The sequence below is a fragment of the Sycon ciliatum genome, chromosome 5 (assembly GCF_964019385.1).
Source record: "Sycon ciliatum chromosome 5, ocSycCili1.1, whole genome shotgun sequence".
Lineage (NCBI taxonomy): Eukaryota > Metazoa > Porifera > Calcarea > Leucosolenida > Sycettidae > Sycon > Sycon ciliatum.
In genome coordinates this window covers 24,783,569-24,804,335 of record NC_088647.1, presented here as the reverse complement: position 1 = coordinate 24,804,335, position 20,767 = coordinate 24,783,569, and the positions used below count along the sequence as shown (strand labels likewise).

Below are 20,767 nucleotides of genomic sequence, written 5' to 3'. Positions count from 1 at the left end.
CAAACTCTCCATCTTTGTGCCAAAAATATTTCAAGTTTCCAAAAATGGCAAGAAATATTGTAATTCTTTGTTGCCATCTTCAATAGGTCCGTCAAATACAGTATTAATAGGTTTTTCATTTGACCCGACGAGACCACACGACGCTTACAGATCACAGCACGAACAGTTCATCAGCCACACTCCACGAAAGCAAGTAGTAGTACTCCTGACAAGTCTTGTTTCGTTCCATAGAGATAATAACGGGGAACTTATCAGTACCATTTGTGACGTGTAAACTAGCGCAACCTATTCCTGTGTACCTCTCCTTCTCATTGTGAATGATTTAGCACTTGTGATAGTTGTGTCTGGTAGGGTTCAGAACACCTCCATTCTGAATAATTCCTTTTGTGTTGATATGTCACATATGTGAGTTAGTTGAGTGTTTACACCTCAGTGCGCCGATATCTTTTCTATAAAATAGCATTATTCAGCTAAACCCCTTCATTCAACAACTGCTTCTCCTCTGATGAGTTCCCCGTTATTATCTCTATGGAACGAAACAAGACTTGTCAGGAGTACTACTACTTGCTTTCGTGGAGTGTGGCTGGTGAACTGTTCGTGCTGTGATCTGCAAGCGTCGTGTGGTCTCGTCGGGTCAAATGAAAAACCTATTAATAACAAATATTGTATCCATATACCGTCTATTCTTAGGGTGCGTGAGGCAGGCAGGCATAGTGGGATGGTCTAAGACCATGATTGAGAAACAGAGGGTACCAGGTTCAAGTCCTGCTTGGAAGCGGAAGGATTTTTTCCAGCTGTGCTGCGACCCACAGTTAATTGGGAACTCGTGGCCTGGCACGAGGAGAACTTGGATGCAGTGAATGGGATTTTCGGTCTTTGAACACTTGCTGGTGAGCTGATCTACTCACCTCCCACCGCTTTAGGAGCTGCATCTGCACCTTGATCCTTGAAGGGTGGTGGCGTTCCTACGGATGCGGAAAACTCGGTTTCCAGCCGAGTCTCACGCGAAACGTGAAATTTATTTTTATTTTTTATGTAGCACCCTTTATTCAATCCAAGGTGTTTCATACCATCTCTAACCAACCTTTCCCGATTTAGCTGCAAAAACCAACATTGCATGGCTATTCACCCTTTCTGAAGAGCGGGAAGCCCAGTATAGGCACTAGGCCTCATACAACTATAATTTCAGATCCCTTTAGATGTTGGTGCTCTGCTTACCGACAAAAATACATCCATATGCCCAACTTCAAAATTTCAACCTAACTGTCCCGAACTGGGAACTCGTGGCCTGGCATGAGGGAAACATGGATGCAGTGACTCGGGACCAGGTTTGATACGTTACTGGTATTATGTGAATATGGGACCTGTTTTAGTACTGTTTTTTAGAAGTACAGAGAACTGTACTGTACTGAGAACATGAAGACACAAGGCTGCACTGCATTGAGCTTTCCCCAGTGCATCATTGACGTCACTTGACAGCACTCCTGTCCATTAGCTGACATCTTTCCAAGTGAAGGTGACAGCCGGACAGAAGTGGCCATACAGCAGCAGCATAGAAAACAGAAGTTGCGCGGGGCGTATCACTAGTTGTGCTACGTGCACACATGCTCTCTCTTCTGCGACATGTCTTTTGGAATTTTGCTCGTTAGCTCATCGGAGAGGAAGCAGAAATCGTCTTGTACCGGGTAGAGTTAGTTGTGAGTGATGTCTTCTGAACGAGTGTGTTGTGTGTCCTGTGGCGGTACAGGCAGACGTTTGAAGTTAGTGTCTTGCTTGCACTCAGTCTGTGTAGCATGTCTGGAGGAGAACATCCACCGTGATGGCTACATCAAGTGCCCAAAATGCATTAGCAAGACACCCATACCAAGTGTAACTTTTCCTTTGACCCACTTGCCTGATAGCTATCCAAAGCAGCATGGAGATGAGACGGGATCATCAGCTACCAATGTACAGGTGATGTGTGATGATTGTGCTGATGATGAACATGCTACAGCTAGGTGTGGCGACTGTGGAACAAATCTTTGCAGTGCGCATGCTGTTGGGCATCCACTCTTTCGAGCCACACGCAATCATAAACTGACATCACTCTCTGCTGAGCAACAGGATACTCCCAGCGAGCGGGGTTCTATTCAGCACTATTGTGCTGTCCATCCCAGGCAGGTGTTGAGCAGATACTGTGTTCAGTGTAATCAACTGGCATGTCAGAAATGCATGGACACTGGAGCTCACAGTGACACTGACACTCAACACCAAGTGTTGTCCATTGAAGCAGCAGCACAGAAAATGCGTGAATCTGTGGAGGGCAACATCAGCAGTTGTATATCTGATAGTGAGGGTGCGATCTCTTCAGCTCTTGGAAAAGTGCAGGCTGAGATTTGTACTGTAAATGATGATGCAGAGTTTGCCTCAAAGGAGATCACAGAGCAATTCAATTTGCTAAAGAAGGTATTGGAAGCCAGGGAGAAGACACTGCTGGATGAGGTGGATCGACAGAAGAACGGCAAACTTGTGCAGCTTGAAGCTCAGGTGTGTCGGTTACAGGATGGTATGTTCCACGGTCAAGTTGTTTCCACAATATTCAAGTCCTGCTCTGACCAGACAGATTTCCTCAAGATTGCACATTGGCTGAACAGTGCTATTGATCAAAGAAAGAATGTGACCGAGAAGGATGCGGAACCGTGTGTCCACAGTCACATCAGCTACGTCGGTATCAATGCAAAGAATGCAACCAAGGAGATTGAAGAAATCGGCAAGGTAGTCGACTTCACCCAGTTCTCGGATGCATTGACCGTTTCTGCACAAGATACACGTGTGAATGTGAATATGCGGATTGTGTTGAAGGGAGCCCCAATGCCAGTACCATTTGAAGAGTGTGCTGATCGCCTTCGATTCAAGATTTCCGTCCATGATGGCAGTCGTGCAGAATTGCCTGTAACAGAACTGCAGCAGGTCTCATCAGATTTTCTAGAGTCAAAGTGTGAGCAGCAGCTGACTGAAGAGACTGGTCAGTTGACGGTGTCGGTGCAGTACGGAGAGCGACACGTGCAGGGCAGTCCCATGCAATTTAGAGTAACCGACCCTGCAGAGCCGTTGTTTGATCAGAGCCGCTGTCATGAACGTATCACCATCAGCAATGCAGGCCACACTGTAAGAAACGCAGGGCATTATGGGTATGCATCAGTGTGCACATCATCTATCCCTACTAACCATGGTACCAGCAGTATCAGGCTAAGAATAGACAAAACTGCCAACGGCGCCATATATATCTGCGCTTGTTCCGCCACTGTACCACGACTAGATAATGTATACAATGTTAAGACGGAGGTATTCGGCTGGTATGGTTATTCGGGAAACACCACGTGTAATGGTGGTCAACTTGGACAGCGGTGGGTAGCAGGTGATATCATCTCTCTGCAGCTCGACCATGACAATCAAACGCTAACCGGTCATCACGAGCGCACTGACAGCAGGGAGGTACTTCACGGCATCACCTGTACATGCTGCTGGTATGTAAACATGCGCTATCCTGGTGATCAAGTGACGATACTGTAGATCAAGTGACGATACTGTAGATCAAGTGACGATACTGTAGATCAAGTGACGATACTGTAGATCAAGTGACGATACTGTAGATCAAGTGACGATACTGTAGATCAAGTGACGATACTGTAGATCAAGTGACGATACTGTAGATCAAGTGACGATACTGTAGATCAAGTGACGATACTGTAGATCAAGTGACGATACTGTAGATCAAGTGACGATACTGTAGATCAAGTGACGATACTGTAGATCAAGTGACGATACTGTAGATCAAGTGACGATACTGTAGATCAAGTGACGATACTGTAGATCAAGTGACGATACTGTAGATCAAGTGACGATACTGTAGATCAAGTGACGATACTGTAGATCAAGTGACGATACTGTAGATCAAGTGACGATACTGTAGATCAAGTGACGATACTGTAGATCAAGTGACGATACTGTAGATCAAGTGACGATACTGTAGATCAAGTGACGATACTGTAGATCAAGTGACGATACTGTAGATCAAGTGACGATACTGTAGATCAAGTGACGATACTGTAGATCAAGTGACGATACTGTAGATCAAGTGACGATACTGTAGATCAAGTAACGATACTGTAGATCATAGGTGTTAACGCCGTCAAGAACCTACTACAGTACTGTCTGTCTGTGAAGAACTGAGGGGTCAGCCTCGTAGCCTAGACTGTTCTTATTTTCATGTACTAGCATCTATGCACAGTTGAGTCACCGTGTATACATTGGTATGCTGTGATTGGTGACATTCTCGGCTGTTTCTTTTCCGGTGCTCTGTTCTTCAGCACCCAGCACTACTGTTGTATTGCATCAGTAACCGTGATGTGAACTTAGAACATTCTGTTAATCAATTCGGCACAAGCCGGATTTGCATTGTTATCGCTGATCACATAATATATTTGTAGCTTGTCTTCTTCTGTCCCTGAATTTCAGCAATTTTCCCTGAAAACCAAACACATCTAGATCCGCGCATTTACATCTAGATTCATTCCAGTTCCTGCTTCGCTCGGCATGAGCTAGCACTGATCGTGATAGCCAGAATGTAACATATACTGATAGCCAGTGTGTTATAGTAAACATGATAACTGCACGGTGTGTAGCCTATTATTATGAATGCGCTGGTTTTGTACTGCTTGCACAAACTGTCGAAACCGGCGGAACCGATATGCTGAACTCATGGTTCAAAACTTATTGTGGCATTTGAATGTTGTTTCAAGTGTTTGTTTGTACTACTATACTGAACTATACTAGTAGCTTTGCCGCATCAGCTTTTCTCTAGTGTTCTCAATTCCTGTTTTCTTTCTCCGTCATGCACTGTTGCTGGATTTTCTTCTTTTAAACGTGGCCCGTGTGTGTTTTGCACGTCCAGTACAGAACAAGCTTGCACTATGTAAATAATATTATACAAATGTATATTGACCTTCTACCAGCCATTGCGCTTTTACTTCGTCAATACCTCCTCCTCTAGCCGAGTCTCGTGAACCGTGAAATATTTTAAATTTTTTTATCTCCTTTGCCAGCAGTCTTTTTTCTTCATTTTATGATTTTTTGCCTCTGTATGACCCACTTTGTTCTATCAAGGAACCACTTGCACTTGATCCTTGGGGATTGTGGCGACTGGTGAGGAAAGGTCATTACTGCCCACTGACGCCGGGCTGAGTGCTGACACACACTCACCCCTACACCGCTCTAGCACTAATATGCGTGTGCCTGGGGGATAAGTAGGCTATGCTGCGTAAAGCACAAATCTCTTTGTCCTCTACGGGTTTGAATGCATCGTCATGGGAGACCATTCAGGCAAGCCGTACTCGACATGACATGCAGTTTAAATTCTGTGTTCTTTAAGAACGACACGTTTTGACCTGAACCATGGCCTTGTAGATGCAACTGTGCTAATGATTTTGAAGTACGCGTTTTTTTCTGCACATCATGTTAATGTGCTGTTGATGCATGCGCGTGTTGCTGTTGTGCGGAGAGCCAGTCTTCGTCTTGGGTTTTTAATAGTGACTTGCATAGTCCCCGGTCCTCTGTCATTACGCTGCTTAAATGTTTGTATTCAGGCATCTAATAACTAGAGACACACGTGGTGAAAGCATTTACCCCGTAGCCTGGCTGGGTTTGATGAAATGTGTGCTCTGGTAATGTAGCACACCTGTACACATACTGTCCAGCAACTCTGGGCGAAATGACGCTAGCTGCAGAGTGTCAACCACCCCACAGTTCTAAGACGGTAAAGTGATGTGCTAATAGACCACAGAAATTGGAGACCCATTCCAGTTGAACATCACTAGCATAGAGTGTTGATATTGCAGTCCCTTCCGACAGCTGTTTCGCTCCAACAAACCTCATTAGTGGAGGTTTGAGTGTATGAATGACTCACGTATGCGGGGCCAAACTGGTTCAATTGCAAATTTTCTGCATAGAAGTGTGGCATGCCCTGGGGAACTGAGGCGACGGAATCTCCCATGGAGGTGATAATGCAAGCGCGTGTTCCTAATTTCTATTCTTCAAAAATGGGGGACCACCTCCTGAAAGATTTCTTGTCTTTTAAATACTGGTTTCCTGTGCTCCTGGCATGGTTGCTACAAAGACAGGTTTGATGTTGGAAGAAAATGTGCTAACCCTGAATGCAGCGTTTCGTGTTCAGTTGTCGCTGGCTGCTTTGCTGTGCTAACCCTTGATGCAAACCTGAGTGTGTGTCGCTGTCTGCTTTGCTGTGCTCATATCTCTGCAGTGGGTAGCTTCATCTGTACTGGTATGCATACATCGCGGCCCGCCATTCGTGAATTACAGGCGCTGGACGGCGCGGTGCAGCACATCCAGCACGTCATGGGCAGCCACGACATCCTGATCATGGGAGATCTGAATGTCGGCTGTGGCTCCATGCGCCCGGCCGAATGGTGAGCAATTGGCCGTTGTGTGTTTGAAAATACAATAGAGCCAGAGCACGTGAAAAGGGATGTTATCCCGATTTTGTGCATTTTTGAGTGATCAGCAGATTCGTGTAGCCAGAAGCTGTACGAATCACATGAAAAAACCGAATGAAAATCCATCCAGAGAATACATTGTAGCAAAGTTATAGCTGAAATGTACTCATGTCCACACACTTAGATGCAACCGCATGAAAATGTATGGTTCCTTTGTCTTCTTCGCATTTTTAACACGCGGCAGTTACTTCTTCGAGCAGAAGCAAGTGAAGGAGTAAAATGGTGAACGTCATGATTTTCTCTGCCACTCCACAAGTTCTCCGTTTGACAAAACCATGCACTTGGAGCGAGTTTTTGGTAGTCCAAGAGTGCTAAATACGCTAGGCCTACAATACACCTGGGTGTAAAGCCTTTTGCACGAAGATGGAAGGACTCATGAAGCTGCATTGCTTTTAAAAACTCACACAAAAGCGATCATCTGGCAGCACAATCGTGTCCATTTTCTAGGCTTGCATGACCTGCTGATACTGTAGTTTTCTGCCTGGGCACAGTTATTGCTGTGATTGGGCGCTTTCGATTACACGTTTACACAATTCTGGAACTGGCTTTTGTAATTCTCAAATGACCAAAATGTACGAATTCCGGCCATGTAAACGAACGACTGGATTTCACACTCATTTTATTCCGATGATGGCATATCACAAACAAAATTGGTCGTAAAAAGATATCATGTACACCCTCGCGCGCACGCGCGCGCGGCGACCCAGCTTCGCGTACCGGTCCATCCCGGCGAAGGCTCCATGTCGGCAACAATATTGAGCTTCGATAAAGCTGAACGCGTGTGCGAAAGGACCACCCAAAACTGATCTGGTCTAATAATTAGCTCCCAGCGGAAACTCAACAGCGGCAATTAGCTTTTCGGGAAGACAAAAGTAGCAACTACATGCAGTTGTAGCCCTGCTTTGGCGACCCACCGTTGAGGCTCTTCCTTGACTTGAGTCATGCATGACCAGACCGGTAACACACCGAGTGTGCAATTCTGGCGCCAGAATTAGAGAAATTCTGCCCTCTCTTCAGAATTGACGGAATTGGGTAAAATCAATTCTAACGACGGAATTTGTGTAATCGAGCTGTGCATCAACAATAACTAATTCTAGAATTGACCGATTTGTGATGTAAAATACTGTGATACATTGATACTGCATGCTGCATGACTGTATAGACGGTGCCTGTTCCAAATATTGGAGCTCGCGCTTTTTGCCGACTGACGTGAAGCTTCACTGCCAAGCAACTGCCGTCTTGTGCACCGTGTTTTCCGGAGTATAAGCCGCACCCAGATATTTGTCACAAAGTACAAATATCTACACTGTCTATCAGTGTTTATTTGACCATCGTAGTATAAGCAGTGCTGACTTTCTGGGTGGATTACTGGTGTTTTAAAGTGTGGCTTTTGCTCCGGAACATAAGGCATCAATGCAATGCTGTGTATCGGTGTGTACACTGCTGCAGGTCCACCATAAGCATTGGTACCAGCTCCCAGTACAGGTGGTATGTTAGCAGCACGGTGGATACTTCACTGTCCGGTGGATGCTCGGATGACAGGTGAGCAAGCTAGCGGTAATGAGCACCATGACCAGGGGACACTTGGTGTTCAATTAACTTACTTCATCACAGCCTCCAACTCATTGCCAGGAGGGATTTCAGCAAACTGAGCTTGCCACTTGAATCGATGGAAAATGCCGGGGCGGTAACATGTATTCAGCAAACCGACAGAGCATTAATAGTGGAACCTCTCTTACCCAGACACCTCCCATATCCACACCTCCCTTATCCCAATACCTGCCGTATCCAGCCACCTTCTCTACTTCACTCTTAAGCACTTCACCGCACACAATGTAACAGCCCAGCTCCTACCGTGTCACGATATATGTGGGTTATAAAGTAAGAGAAGGATAGATTTAAGAAAACCTGCTTCGACACGCTTCCTCTATTTGCTGCTACTGTTATAATTATTAGTGTGGCCATGTAGTCAGCACATTGAGTTGAGGGATCCTGCAACGGAGGTAGAGCTGGAATTCTCACTTCTCTGTGCTTTTTGAAATTGTTTTCTGTTTCACAGGTTCATAGCCTCCGCAGCATTGTCTCTTCGAATTCCCGAATCATCCGTGGAAGTGTACCACTATCAGGACTTCTACAAGCTCACCCTGGAAGAAGTGAGTGGACCCTGCTCAGTGCCTTTGCCTAGAATTTATTTTAGAAGAATTTGCCGACATCACAATGCCACTTCATGTGCTGGCAAATACTACAGTTTCCCTTAAACTGCCTGCTTCAACGGTACTAGCAAGTGTGCACCGTGCCTGGTGATGGCATCGGTTTCTGTGAAAATGCTGGATTAGAAAACAGGATCCACCTGGCTAAGTGATTCTGTATAAAAACACATACTCTGATGGAGTGGAAAGACATGCGTATGTTGCCTAGTATACCGGCAATCATGGGTAAATAATACAACATGCAAATGTAATATATACCCTGCTGTGTATTCGTAACAGTGTTTCATGCATCTTGATCTTTGTTACAGCTGCAATGGTGTGAGTACTGTGTGTCTGAATCGTGAGAACGCTGTGTGTTTGCTGCTTTGTCTCATACAGGCAGTGGTGTGAGTGATGTGTGTCTGATTACTGTGTTTGCTGCTTTGTCTCTTACAGGCAGTGAAGATCAGTACCCACTACCCTATACAACTGGAGATCATTCAGCCTGAGCCAAGTGAGGATGCATACGCTCTCGTCTAACACTGTATTGCTGCTCAGGGCTTTACTGTTGAAACCGGCAGTGTGTGGTGACGTATAGTTTGTAGCATTGAACACCCTACACAGCCACATGGGGATGGTTGCCGGTGCTAGAGGTCGCTTACACCAGGTTTTACTGTAGTTCCTCAGCATGCTGGTCCTTTGCTCTATGGAGATGTTGCACATCTATAACATGACCATACAGGGTGGCCATGTTGGTTCCAACTCCACTCGACCCCTGCATATATGGGTATGGGTCACATGATGTCAGCCATGTTTGTTCCAACTCTACTCGACCCCTGCATATATGGGTATGGGTCACATGATATCAGCCATGTTGGTTCCAACTCCACTCGCCCCCTGCATATTCTGGGTCACATGATGTCGGCCATGTTGGTTCCAACTCCACTCGACCCCTGCATATATGGGTATGGGTCACATGATGTCAGCCATGTTGGTTCCAACTCCACTCGACCCCTGCATATTCTGGGTCACATGATGTCAGCCATGTTGGTTCCACTGTCCACATGAGAGTTGTCACTGTGCTCTCTTCTTGAAATCAGTCATGGTTGGCTAGGTAACCGAAGGAGCACAGATACATGTCCTGCACTGCTCGAAAAGTATTTCACTGTTTCAAAATGTTCCGGCAAGTATTTTGGTGGCTTTGAGTCCTGTTCTCACTGCTACCCTATGGGACCTCATTTCGCCATGCTGTATTAATTCATGTACATGTACCAAAACACAACACAGTACATGCTAGTACACAATCCATACATCCAGTAAAACTACTGTAGCAATCTTGTTTGGACTGTCACTACTGTGTTTGCTTGGGCATGGTATAAACTTCATGCATGTGTAATCCACTATAAACATGATATTCTTCTTTTGCTAAGACACATTCTAACAGGGGACGTTATGTTGAATTTTCCATTTTTCCATTTTTCAGGTGAAAGCAGACCAGTTCAGGTAAGATGGCATCGATATCATGCATTGGATGTAGCCTGCAGTAACAGTGTTGTGTGTGGGTCAAGTACGATGACATCACCATCACCATACGTTGTATCTGCCCTGCAGTGTTCTCTAGTGCAGGGCATTGAGCATGATGACATCATCAACATGATACATTGCATGTGTCCTGTAGACCTGGACTCTGTGGACCGTATAGTACTAGTATAGTACATAACGTTTTGTGTGTTGGCATTATTCTGCATCTGGGTATGTACACAGAGTACTCAACTGCTGTTGATGATGTAGACTCATTGTGCATGACAGGAGTTTGATCATTTCCCTTTATCAAGTTTAGACTGATCACTGCCGTATTCCGCAGCTAGAGTGCTCCTCTGAGTTTGAGTCTGCTCTCCCCTCACTGTGCTGGTGTGACTGTGTTGGTGTGACTGTGCTGGTGTGACTGTGTTGGTGTGACTGTGTTGGTGTGACTGTGCTGTGCCATAGAGTACGATCAGTGAAGCTGCTCTGCTCAAGCTGTACGGCTACGGAGGTAAGTGAAGTGTGGTGTACAGCGATATAGTACGGTACTAACAACATGTACACAACACAACACAAACACAACATAACACACACACACACAAACACACACACACAAACACACACACACACAACACAACACACCGTCGACCTTTGACGCCCATCGCCGGAGGCGATCATAGTGATGCCACGGCAGAAGCTATAGCAACTTGTGCTGGGATTGCACCATTCAACACAGGGGCGTCGCACCCGGTACGGTCACTACGGTATTGACCGTACCACTGCCGGTATTCGCCCCAAGTACCCCGTGAATCAATAAAATGCACTGATTTGGGCTCGAAATTGCCAAATTTTTCGGCTCAGCTATCCCTCTCCCACGGGTATATTGCACTTTAGTTGGCTGACCGTACCACACTAACATACCTTCTGACGCCCCTGCAACAGCTTGCAAGGCTGATGAATTGACCGCCACTATTCACAACACACACACACACACACACACACACACACACACACACACACACACACACACACACACACACACACACACACACACACACACACACACACACACACACACACATACACACACATACACACACACACACATACACATACGTGTACGTGCTGACTGCCATAAATCGGTCACGTGGGTCTCCGGTGGGGGATCTGGGAAAGGTGACTCAATTGGCTTTGAAACACCCAACAGCTCTCCCCCCCACCCCACACACACACACACTGACTCACGCACTCAGGCGTGTATGCGTAACTCTTCAATGAAATGTAATTCGTGTGTTTTAGCTTGTCAGTTGTCATGCAATCACTGCCAGTTCCACCTGCACTTTGAGCACTTCTCCCATTGATTTCTAACACAGGAGGAGGTTGAATTCTGCTTTCAAAACGTGTTCTGTTTAGCTGCACTCGGCTGTGGGTACATCACGACCACCCTGCAAGGTGCTCTGACGGATGGAAGCGGCCTCGATGAGAACTACCGAAACGACCTCGACTGCGTCTGGGTGATACTCGCACCGCTCAATCACAGCATTTCTCTGAGAGTAACCTACACGGTATGTTGTGCTTTGCAAGTAGATTACCCCCCCCCCCCTTCCACAACCCCAACCCAACCCATTGTGTTGCACCTGCTTACCTTTTCTGCTCCTTCATTCCATGACTCTCCTCATGGTGGTGTTTTGTGGTGTACTGGCAGTGCACTGATGATGTCATGGTGATGTTCTGATGATGTCATGGTGGTGTTCTGATGATGTCATGGTGGTGTACTGATGATGTCATGGACTCATTGTGGTGTACTGATGATGTCATGGTACATGTAGTGTACTGATTATGTCATGGTGGTGTAGCTTTTTTTGTCACGGTGACGTCATTGTGATGGCATTCGGGTACACACATCGCCTAAAGGTACAATTGGAAGTAATCTTGGAAAGTCTTTTTAGTACTTGTAGAAGCTTCAGTTTTTTTTCAGAATCAACGTGTCGAAAAAAATCAAAGCCAGGGAAGGATTGGTAAGCATTCATGCGGCCATTGTAACACTTTAATCATCACTGACATCAGCCTTCGTTGCATGCATGCAAGGGCAGAGGCAGAGGCAGGTGCAGGTGCAGCCCAATGGCAAGTTCTGCATCGTTCCGCACTTTTCGTCGCATTTTTTGTTACTTTCTGCCGCAATTTCTTGCGCAGGTTTTCGAGAGTTTTTCCGCAAATTCTCGCAGGGACAGTCTAGGGCTGCGCAACGCCCGGCGCATACTTGATTGACTCGACTGGATTTCATTGAGCAGCACAGTGGATATGATGATACTGCACTCTACATGTAGCTACCAGTTTTGACTGAATCACAACAGCCAAGTCTTTTACTCTACTACCCCTTGCACTTTGCCTTGCAGTTTGAAAACTTCTACGAAGATCGGCTTGATATCCGCGATGGCTACACGCTCACATTGCGGCTCATTGCACGGCTGCAGAACAAGGGAAATCGAACAGTCAACAACACTGGCAACTCACTGCTGCTCAACTTCCGCACGGACAGCATCGGAACGGGACCCGGATTTGTCGCCACATTCACAAGTGAGGATGAAGCCGATTTGCTGTTAATTTGCTCTGTGATACGGAATTTTGGCCTCATTATCCACTCCCCTCCCCCCCCCCCCCCCCCACTGCCACACACACATCGAACCTGACCTCCTCCCCCCTCCCCTCCCCCCCCTCTCTCCTTTACCACTCTCTCGCTTGTCTTCTGCATTCGCTCCCAATAGTTCACTTTAGAATCGCTGTTCAACGTTTGAAATTTACGGTGTGCAAAACGGGAGTTACTAACACCAAGATCCCAGGTCGATGGTGTTATTGGTTGTCTTACCAGCATGGGTTTCATTGCGTCACCCCTACCCTCCCTATTGGTCTGCTGTTGTTGTTTACCCTTTGCCCACTAGTAATGTGTGTGTCTTCCTCCACGGGTACCGAAATGCGATTCACTTACCCCTTGAGTATGAGTGTGGGGCCACTGAATGGGTATCGTGGATTGCAAAGTGTAATGGAATTCTCCGTCTGTTCTTCTGCTTGCGTCCAGCTTCACCACAGTGTGACTATACGCTAACGGACAGAGAAGGCAACTTCTCCAGCCCGCTTAACAGCTATACTGGGCACTACCCTAATAACTTGCACTGCACGTGGAACATACGCGTACCGCTCGGCATGGTCATCAAGCTCAGCTTCTCGAATTTCCAGGTTCGTGATCAAAGTTGCTATGCACACATAAAGAGAATCCATGGTGCTGTGAATGCTCAGGGTAGGAGCCGGCAGGATGTTTGTCGGGGCCATCGTTAGTCATGTACCATAGAATGCATTGTTAGGTTAGGTGGGATCTTTAGTAGATGTTTGGTTAAAGTCTTCAAGATAAACTGGCACTAGCCAGTCAAGTGACAGCAGCTATTCAGCTAGACCGGTGTGGACTGGTTCCATGACGCTTGTCTAATTATCATATTTTGGATGGTACTTAGTCGGCGGTGGGGGGGGGGGGGGGGGAGGGGGGGGAGGGGGGGGGAGGGGGAGGGGACACCTTCAGTTGTTGGCAGTAGAATGTTTCCATGTCACACACTAAATGTGTAACGTATTATGTATTGCTGGAATGACAACTACACCATGGCTTAGTGAAAGCACTTCAGCAGCCTGTAGCAAAGGTCCGGGTTAGAGCTCTGGTGGTGACAAAGGTCCGGGTTAGCGTTCTGGTGGTGGCACTCATTTTTTCTTTAAAGTATTACCATACAGCGAAACCTGTCAAAGGCGACTACTCAAGTGACCGTCAATATAGGATCCCTGTCAGGGGCGGATCCAGGGGGGGGGGGGGGGGGTTCGGGGGGTTCGAACGAACCCCCTAAAATTTTTCCGACCATGGTGCAGGTTTTTATTTATTTATTTTTTTATTTTTACAAAAGCCAGGCATGCGAATTGCTCCTAGGCCTAGGATCCTGCCGTAGCGCGTATATAGCCCGAGCTGAATCATGCAGATGTTACATTGATACATTGATATGATCCTCAGACGAACACCTTGCCAATAGGCCTTTCCCAAATCGGCCATTTATTTTGGCCTATTTGGCTTTTCGATCGGCTGAAAAAATCGCCAGAATCGGCTGAAAATTTCTGTAAAAGGTGGAAATTCGGCTCTAAGGTCGCAGCCACCATTCGCAGATAATGATTACAGAAATTGTATTTGCATGCTATTGAGGCACTAAAACATCAATTTTCGGCAAATTCAGTGCGAAAATTGCATATTTGGCTAAAAGATCGGTGATTTCTTCAAAACCACTATTTTCGGCCAATGTTTCGGCCGGCCGATTTGGGAAATGCCCACGGGCCGTGACGCAGGCGCACACGAGCGGTCATGGCCAGTTGCCCACGACCCTGCAAAACATGTACATGTACTACTTTCACTTTAGCTCAGCAGAGAAGTCTAGTGCACTTCCAGCTACCCCACGAGAAGCTCTTGTGCATTGCGATGCCGATGTTTTCCCGAACATCCACGTCCTCCTCCGGATTGCTTCAACACTACCCGTCACCTCTGCGGAGAATGAGCGCAGCAACACTGCCTTGAAATGGCTGAAGCACTACCTGCGCTCGAGCGCTCGACAATGGGATCAGAGCGCCTATCCTCTAGCCCTTTCCCAAAGGTGCCCGCCCTATTTTCGCCCTTTTTGGAAAAGCCCGTTTCTTTCGCCCTTTATTGCGTTTTTTTTTGGTGAATATCGCCCTTTTTGAGCTGAAAAAGTGCTAAAATCTGTTTGCTCATACATGTACATGCCTATCCGTCGGCAGGACAGCAACCACCCTGTTAACCACTGTATTCCAGCAAATTTCATTTCCATCAGTCGTCGTCATCCTCTCCATTCTACAATACTTTTGATTTTCCGCTTTATAGGCACTGTACATTTGCAGGCGATCAGTCGGCAGCCAATTTCTTAGCCACTGTAGTTCAGCAACTGTCATTTTCAAAAAGTATTTTTTTAGGCCAAGTAAAAAAAATCCTAGTTTATCGTCCCCGCCCGCCCCATTTTTCGAGGCCGCCCGGAATTTATTTTTATTTTTTAAATCTAGAATTTTGCCAAAAAGCTTGATTTTTTACGTCGGCTAAGGCTTGAAGGCTTGTCCCTCAGGGGAAGAAGTGAATTGTATTCCAACATGTTCCCTTTATGACTGACTATTGGTTACTGTCCTGACTGGTTCTTTCCCTTCTGCAGCTTTCTATCATTTATCTGGTGGTCTGTGTGAACCAAACAGTATTGGGGTTTGTGTCTTATGAGTGGAGTGACAATCTGTCGATCCAAAGATTTTGCATGTAATTGTTTATGTACATATAACTGTTATAGCATTGTGTATTCCATACACTACCACTATTCTGTTGCAGATTGTTGCACATGATGTGTCATTGTTTACCAAGAACTATACTAGTCTGTAGCACATCAAAAAATAAAAAATAAAAATAAAATCCGCCCTCCCTCCCCGATTTTTGTGAAAAAAGGACGATAAACTGGGATTTTATTTTACTTGGCCTTATGTCATCATTTTAACACACTTTGCAATTTGGTAAGGGTGGAAGAAAACTGAACCCCCTTGGAAAAATCCTGGATCCGCCCCTGCCTGTGTACCGGTGGTCTTGTCCAGTGCCAATTGGCATGGAAATAACATCCTGATTGTTGTGGGACTCTGGGACAGGCGATCTCCTTATCAGAGTGGTTGCCTAGACAGTTTTAACTGTGATTGAATGCTGCAACACAGAGTGTGTCACTCCATATCAACCGGCTCTCTAGCTTGTTGGCGAGTGGAAGTGGAACTTCACCATGCCTTGTCAGTCCAGCCATAGAGGTGTGGCAAGGTAGCCTGTAACACGCTGAGCATTAGTGTCGTCTAGTACACTTCTAAGTGTAACTTATTGAGTTAGAAGTATATGCCATTCTTATCGAGTTCGTAGCAAAACTGTAGGGAATGCAAGCAGAAGTTGATGCAGAAATGTTGCTCTGATTACATCCGGGCTGGGCATTGATCAGCTATTCTGCCCAATTGTGCCTTCTTCCACAGGTTGAACCTGATGGTCAGTGTGCTCCGGACTACGTCAATGTCATCGACGGCCAGGTGACCAAGGACATATTCAGCCTGGCGCCAGCGAAGGTCTCTGCCCTGCAGCTCTCTCAGAACACGCTGCCAAATACCATTCACCAGCGCCGCCAATCAGATTGGTATAGGGTTGTCGAGTGATTACACTAACACCAACAAGGGATTCACCGTCTTCTATAAAGCTGTTGGTAAGAACAATGACTCTATACTCATGCGTGTACATGTATAGTGAAACCTGTGATATACAGCCACTGTGATAGGAGACCACCTGTCTGAAGAGACCACCTGTTTACAGAGACCATGCTTCTCAGACCCTATACCTAGCTTCAGCATGCATTGCTGACCTGTGTGAAAAGACCACCTGTCATTAGAGACCAGTCACCTCTGGTCCCTGCGACAGACCATGCAAAGATTTACAGTGTGACCTGTGCTGAAAGACCACCTGTTTTTATATTTTGTGCGAACGGATTTACGTGACCATACAGGACTCTAGAAGTGGACTATTGGCAGCATACCAGTATTTGACTCGGGTCAACTGTCTTCATGTAAACGCTCACCTATTTTGTCTATCGTACAGACTTTCAGCCCGAGCTGAACTCAACCCGGGTTGAAATTTCTCATGTAAACACAGCCTGAGTGACTCCAAACTTATCCTTACAACAGATCTGCAGCACACTTGGAAGCTGAAGGGTTTTTCAACCGTACTGGGACCCACGTTAATGGAGAACTTGGTTTGAGAGTAGCAAAGAGATTTCTCACCCGGCCACTCCATGTGAGGGGCTGAGGTAAAAAAAAAAAGGTGGGAAATGGCCGAGAGAACTATCTTCTCACCACGCTACTCTACTGGTAGCACTCCATAGTGCAGTGTATCAAGCATGACATTGTAGACCAACACTGTTAGTACAGTGTGATCTGTAAAACTTTGTACAAAGTAACATTCCCCTTCCAAAGTGCTGCTACAGCTCATGTAGTATTTCCTGTTCAGTATCCAACACTGTACTCACACCCACAGCTCTGGTCTGCTGTTGTTATTCCCTGCAGGGCATAGACTTTGATACCTCGCGTCACATGGCTGGCTCGACACGCCTCCACTGTCTCATCCACTACGCCGGCTCGGTGGGTTTGGACGTACAGGAGCATCTTGTCGAGTAGTATCCGCAGGCTGCTCAAGATACACTTCAAGGATGCACGCAACGTCAATGACTTGGATGTCCTGATGGAGGCAACTGCAGAGCTCCGGAGGTATAGTGATTCACTGTTTGTTTGATCATGGGGTTATCTAACATGTGTAGGCAGAGTAGGCCAGACTCCGGAAAAGGCCCTTGATAGGGAAAAAAAGAATGTACGCAGTAAAAAATAGAACCACCGATGGTAAAGAGTCGCAAAGGTGAACCCACTTGCTAACAGATTGAGAATGAATGACGAGGGGATCCAAGCTATGTAGTGGCGAGGCTTGTAGATATTACTTACCGCAAAAAAAAAGAATTATGAAAGATCAGTTGGGGAAGTGAACTGCCTGAAAAGAGAAAAAATCGCCAGACCCTCCAGGACTCGAACCTGATCCTTTGTATTTGAAGTTCTCCCAATCCGTTCAAAAATTAATCACTTTTCGTTCACTTCTGGGTAGGGTTCAGAAACTGACCGTGGTTGGTCCCCTGGTGGAGGGAGAAAGACCCAAGAGAGAGAGAGAGAGATGGAGAGAGAGAGTAAGTTACATTTATATAGACAGGTAAGTCTAACAAATGAGAGAGAGAGAGAGAGATAGATAGATAGATAGAGAGAGAGAGAGAGAGAGAGAGAGAGAGAGAGAGAGAGAGAAAGAGAGAGAGAGAGAGAGAGAGGGAGTGAGGGAGGGAGGGAGGGAGGGAGGGGGAGAGGGAGGGAGGGAGGGAGGGAAGGAGCGAGAGAGTGAGGGAGGGAGGGAAGGAGCGAGAGAGGGAGTGAGGGAGGGAGGGAGCGAGGGAGAGAGAGAGAGAGAGAGAGAGAGAGAGAGAGAGAGAAAGAGAGAGAGAGAGAGAGAGAGAGAGAGAGTCACCTTTCAGTAAAGGCAGCTTCATATCAGCATTGCAGAGCCACTTTGGCAGTAGGCATAGTTGGTCGTAAGTGGTCCATGAGACAAGGGAAAGTCCTGGGCTTGCTGTATAGAATTATCCTCCACTACTCTACCCTCTAAATGCATTAAGAGCTGTTGGAAGGCTGCTGGTGGGTGCATTCCAGACGTGATAGAGCTTAATTAACATCAGTTTGTCACAGTGATGATGTCAGTACGGCCTCAGTGTGTATTGTGCTAACTGTTGTTCCTTCTGAATACACAGTATCCTGCTTATACAGTGTTGTTGGACAAACTGCGGATAACATGTAACATTTTGGTTATTTCTTATACTTTCTAGGGATTTGTACTTTTAATGTTGTTTTGTACTGGCAGGTTGGATTGGAGCTCGAAGCCAGCAAGGCTGCACATGGAGGATTCCAAGCTCAAGGAGCAAGTCTGGACAGAGCATTAGAGGGCGCGCAAAGAGTTCGGCGTCAAGGGACTGCCGTTTTTCGTCATGTCGCTAAAGGCCGTAAAGGGTCACTCTGACGAGGGGACGCCAAGGTCCTTCAAGCACGATGAACCAACCGCATGTCGTGTGGCCTGCCTCGATGAGCTGCTCGCCAAACACCAGGGCGATGGTGTCGAGTAAAACAGTCACTGCATGCTGTATACCAGCAATGGCCATGAAAACAAACCGGCCCATGGCAGTAGAACTCTATGATGCTATGTGTTATGTGGAGCAAGAACTTGCCTGATCTGAACAGTGGGTGTGGCTATTGCATATGTTTTCCTGCCAGCACAGGTATGGATTCGCACATTACAGTGAACGCATGCAAAGCCCATGTCACGTCTTGCACACCACTGTTGAGTGTTGTGCCATGGCTTTGCCTCCATTTTGTGTGGCAATGTGTATACACAAATAACCTTGTAGGTTCGGGGATGTCTTCATAACCCGGAATTCACAATTGAACAGTGCACACACACACAAGTACACAAGTTCACACAATTTTAGCCGAAAATTTCGCGAATAACAACACAATCTCCAGATCTAGTACCTCGTAACCATTTCTTAAAATTAACCTTTTTCTCATGGAGGATCCAGGGTCGGTATTGGCAAGGTTAACTGTACAGTAAAACCTGGTGCAAACGACCTCTCGTTTTAGCGACCACCTGCTCTTAACGACCGTTTTTCCAAGCACGGACAGTTCTACACAGACACTGTGGGATGCCTGGATGTCTGTACCTGTCGTCATTTCCAGGACCACTGGCACTGATCATGAGCAGACTACAAAATAGTAGGGCTCAAACGGTCACGGTTTTACCCCCAACGGTTAACTGCTAAGCTAACGGTCGGTTTAACGGTTATAACCTATAAGCCACGGCAATCCTGCGGACTCTTTTTTAACCGTACATTTGACTATACTCATTCAAAAAATGTACCCTATTCAGTACAACGCACACATGTACATTCTCTTGCATGCTCACTTGTGAAATTAATGTAATGCTATTAGATCTACCGGTCCGTAGTCGCACATGCACAGCTCACAGGCAGTGTGTGATCATGATTCATCATTAGGCCTAAACAAAAAATAGGCTTGTTTCCGGTCGGCAACCCCCCAAAAAACAGACTCGGTCGGCCGGAAAAAATTATTTTTGGGCAATTTTTTTGGTTCTTACAATCAATGATCCTGGGGCATATTACGCAGTAAAAGCAATGCAGATATACATACTTGATGTATAATTATGTACATGGTATAGAGGAATGTCAGTTTAACATCACAACAGAGACCTGCATGTCTCATAATTCTAGCGGCTATCCAGTATTCACAACTAATACTTGACACAAGTCAATGACAGACTGTGTGCTCCTGACAGCGTGAGTCCACCACCAGACGTACAAGACCGCGGATGCATGCAAGCTACAACTGTACAACAAGCGTGCTTGCACGGCGAAATACCTACAGTCATTATACAGCGCTAGCTTTACAGGCGCACACATGACATGTACTACATTACGCGGACCAAAAAAAAGTTTCAGAATTTGGGAAAAAATGACCCGGTCGGACGACCGGAAACAAGGCTATTTTTTGTTTAGGCCTTATTATTATAATGGATCACCAAGCCCAGTGACCACTGACCAGAGCTAGAGGGCCGCAGAGGCAGGCAGGATGTCCTCCTGCTATGCCTGAGTCCTGGGATTACGGATGGTTTTTTTAGGAAATCACAGTCGTTCAGAATGATAATGATTGCTATGCGCTAGTAGTAGTACAGTGCTAAGAAATGACTGAATAATTATGTAGTTCGTATCTCCGGACTGAATTATTTTAAAATTTTGTTCCTTTTCAAGGCTCTTG

The 20,767-nt window shown here is 46.2% G+C and overlaps 1 protein-coding gene across 6 annotated transcripts in view; it reads left to right on the top strand.

Annotated features, from left to right (window-relative positions):
• LOC135818136 (deoxyribonuclease-1-like) overlaps positions 1–19,536 on the top strand; it is a 58,509-nt gene extending 38,973 nt beyond the window's left edge. Inside the window, exons 5-16 of one of the 6 annotated variants that reach the window (XR_010553628.1) lie at positions 6,299–6,464; positions 8,001–8,093; positions 8,611–8,704; positions 9,197–9,254; positions 10,224–10,243; positions 10,730–10,775; positions 11,678–11,829; positions 12,661–12,841; positions 13,341–13,498; positions 16,343–16,566; positions 17,420–17,620; positions 18,804–19,536. Coding sequence is in view for 2 of the 6 variants with exons in the window: in XM_065331471.1 (XP_065187543.1) it covers positions 8,611–8,704; positions 9,197–9,254; positions 10,224–10,243; positions 10,730–10,775; positions 11,678–11,829; positions 12,661–12,841; positions 13,341–13,498; positions 16,343–16,519 (886 nt within the window). In the remaining 4 variants the exon portion in view is untranslated. Of the gene's footprint in view, positions 1–6,298; positions 6,465–8,000; positions 8,094–8,610; positions 8,705–9,196; positions 9,255–10,223; positions 10,244–10,729; positions 10,776–11,677; positions 11,830–12,660; positions 12,842–13,340; positions 13,499–16,342; positions 16,567–17,419; positions 17,621–18,803 lie in introns of those variants that run through there. The other 5 variants (XR_010553629.1, XR_010553627.1, XM_065331471.1 and 2 more) reach the window with 5 other exon arrangements.
• The last annotated feature ends 1,231 nt before the right edge of the window (positions 19,537–20,767 follow it).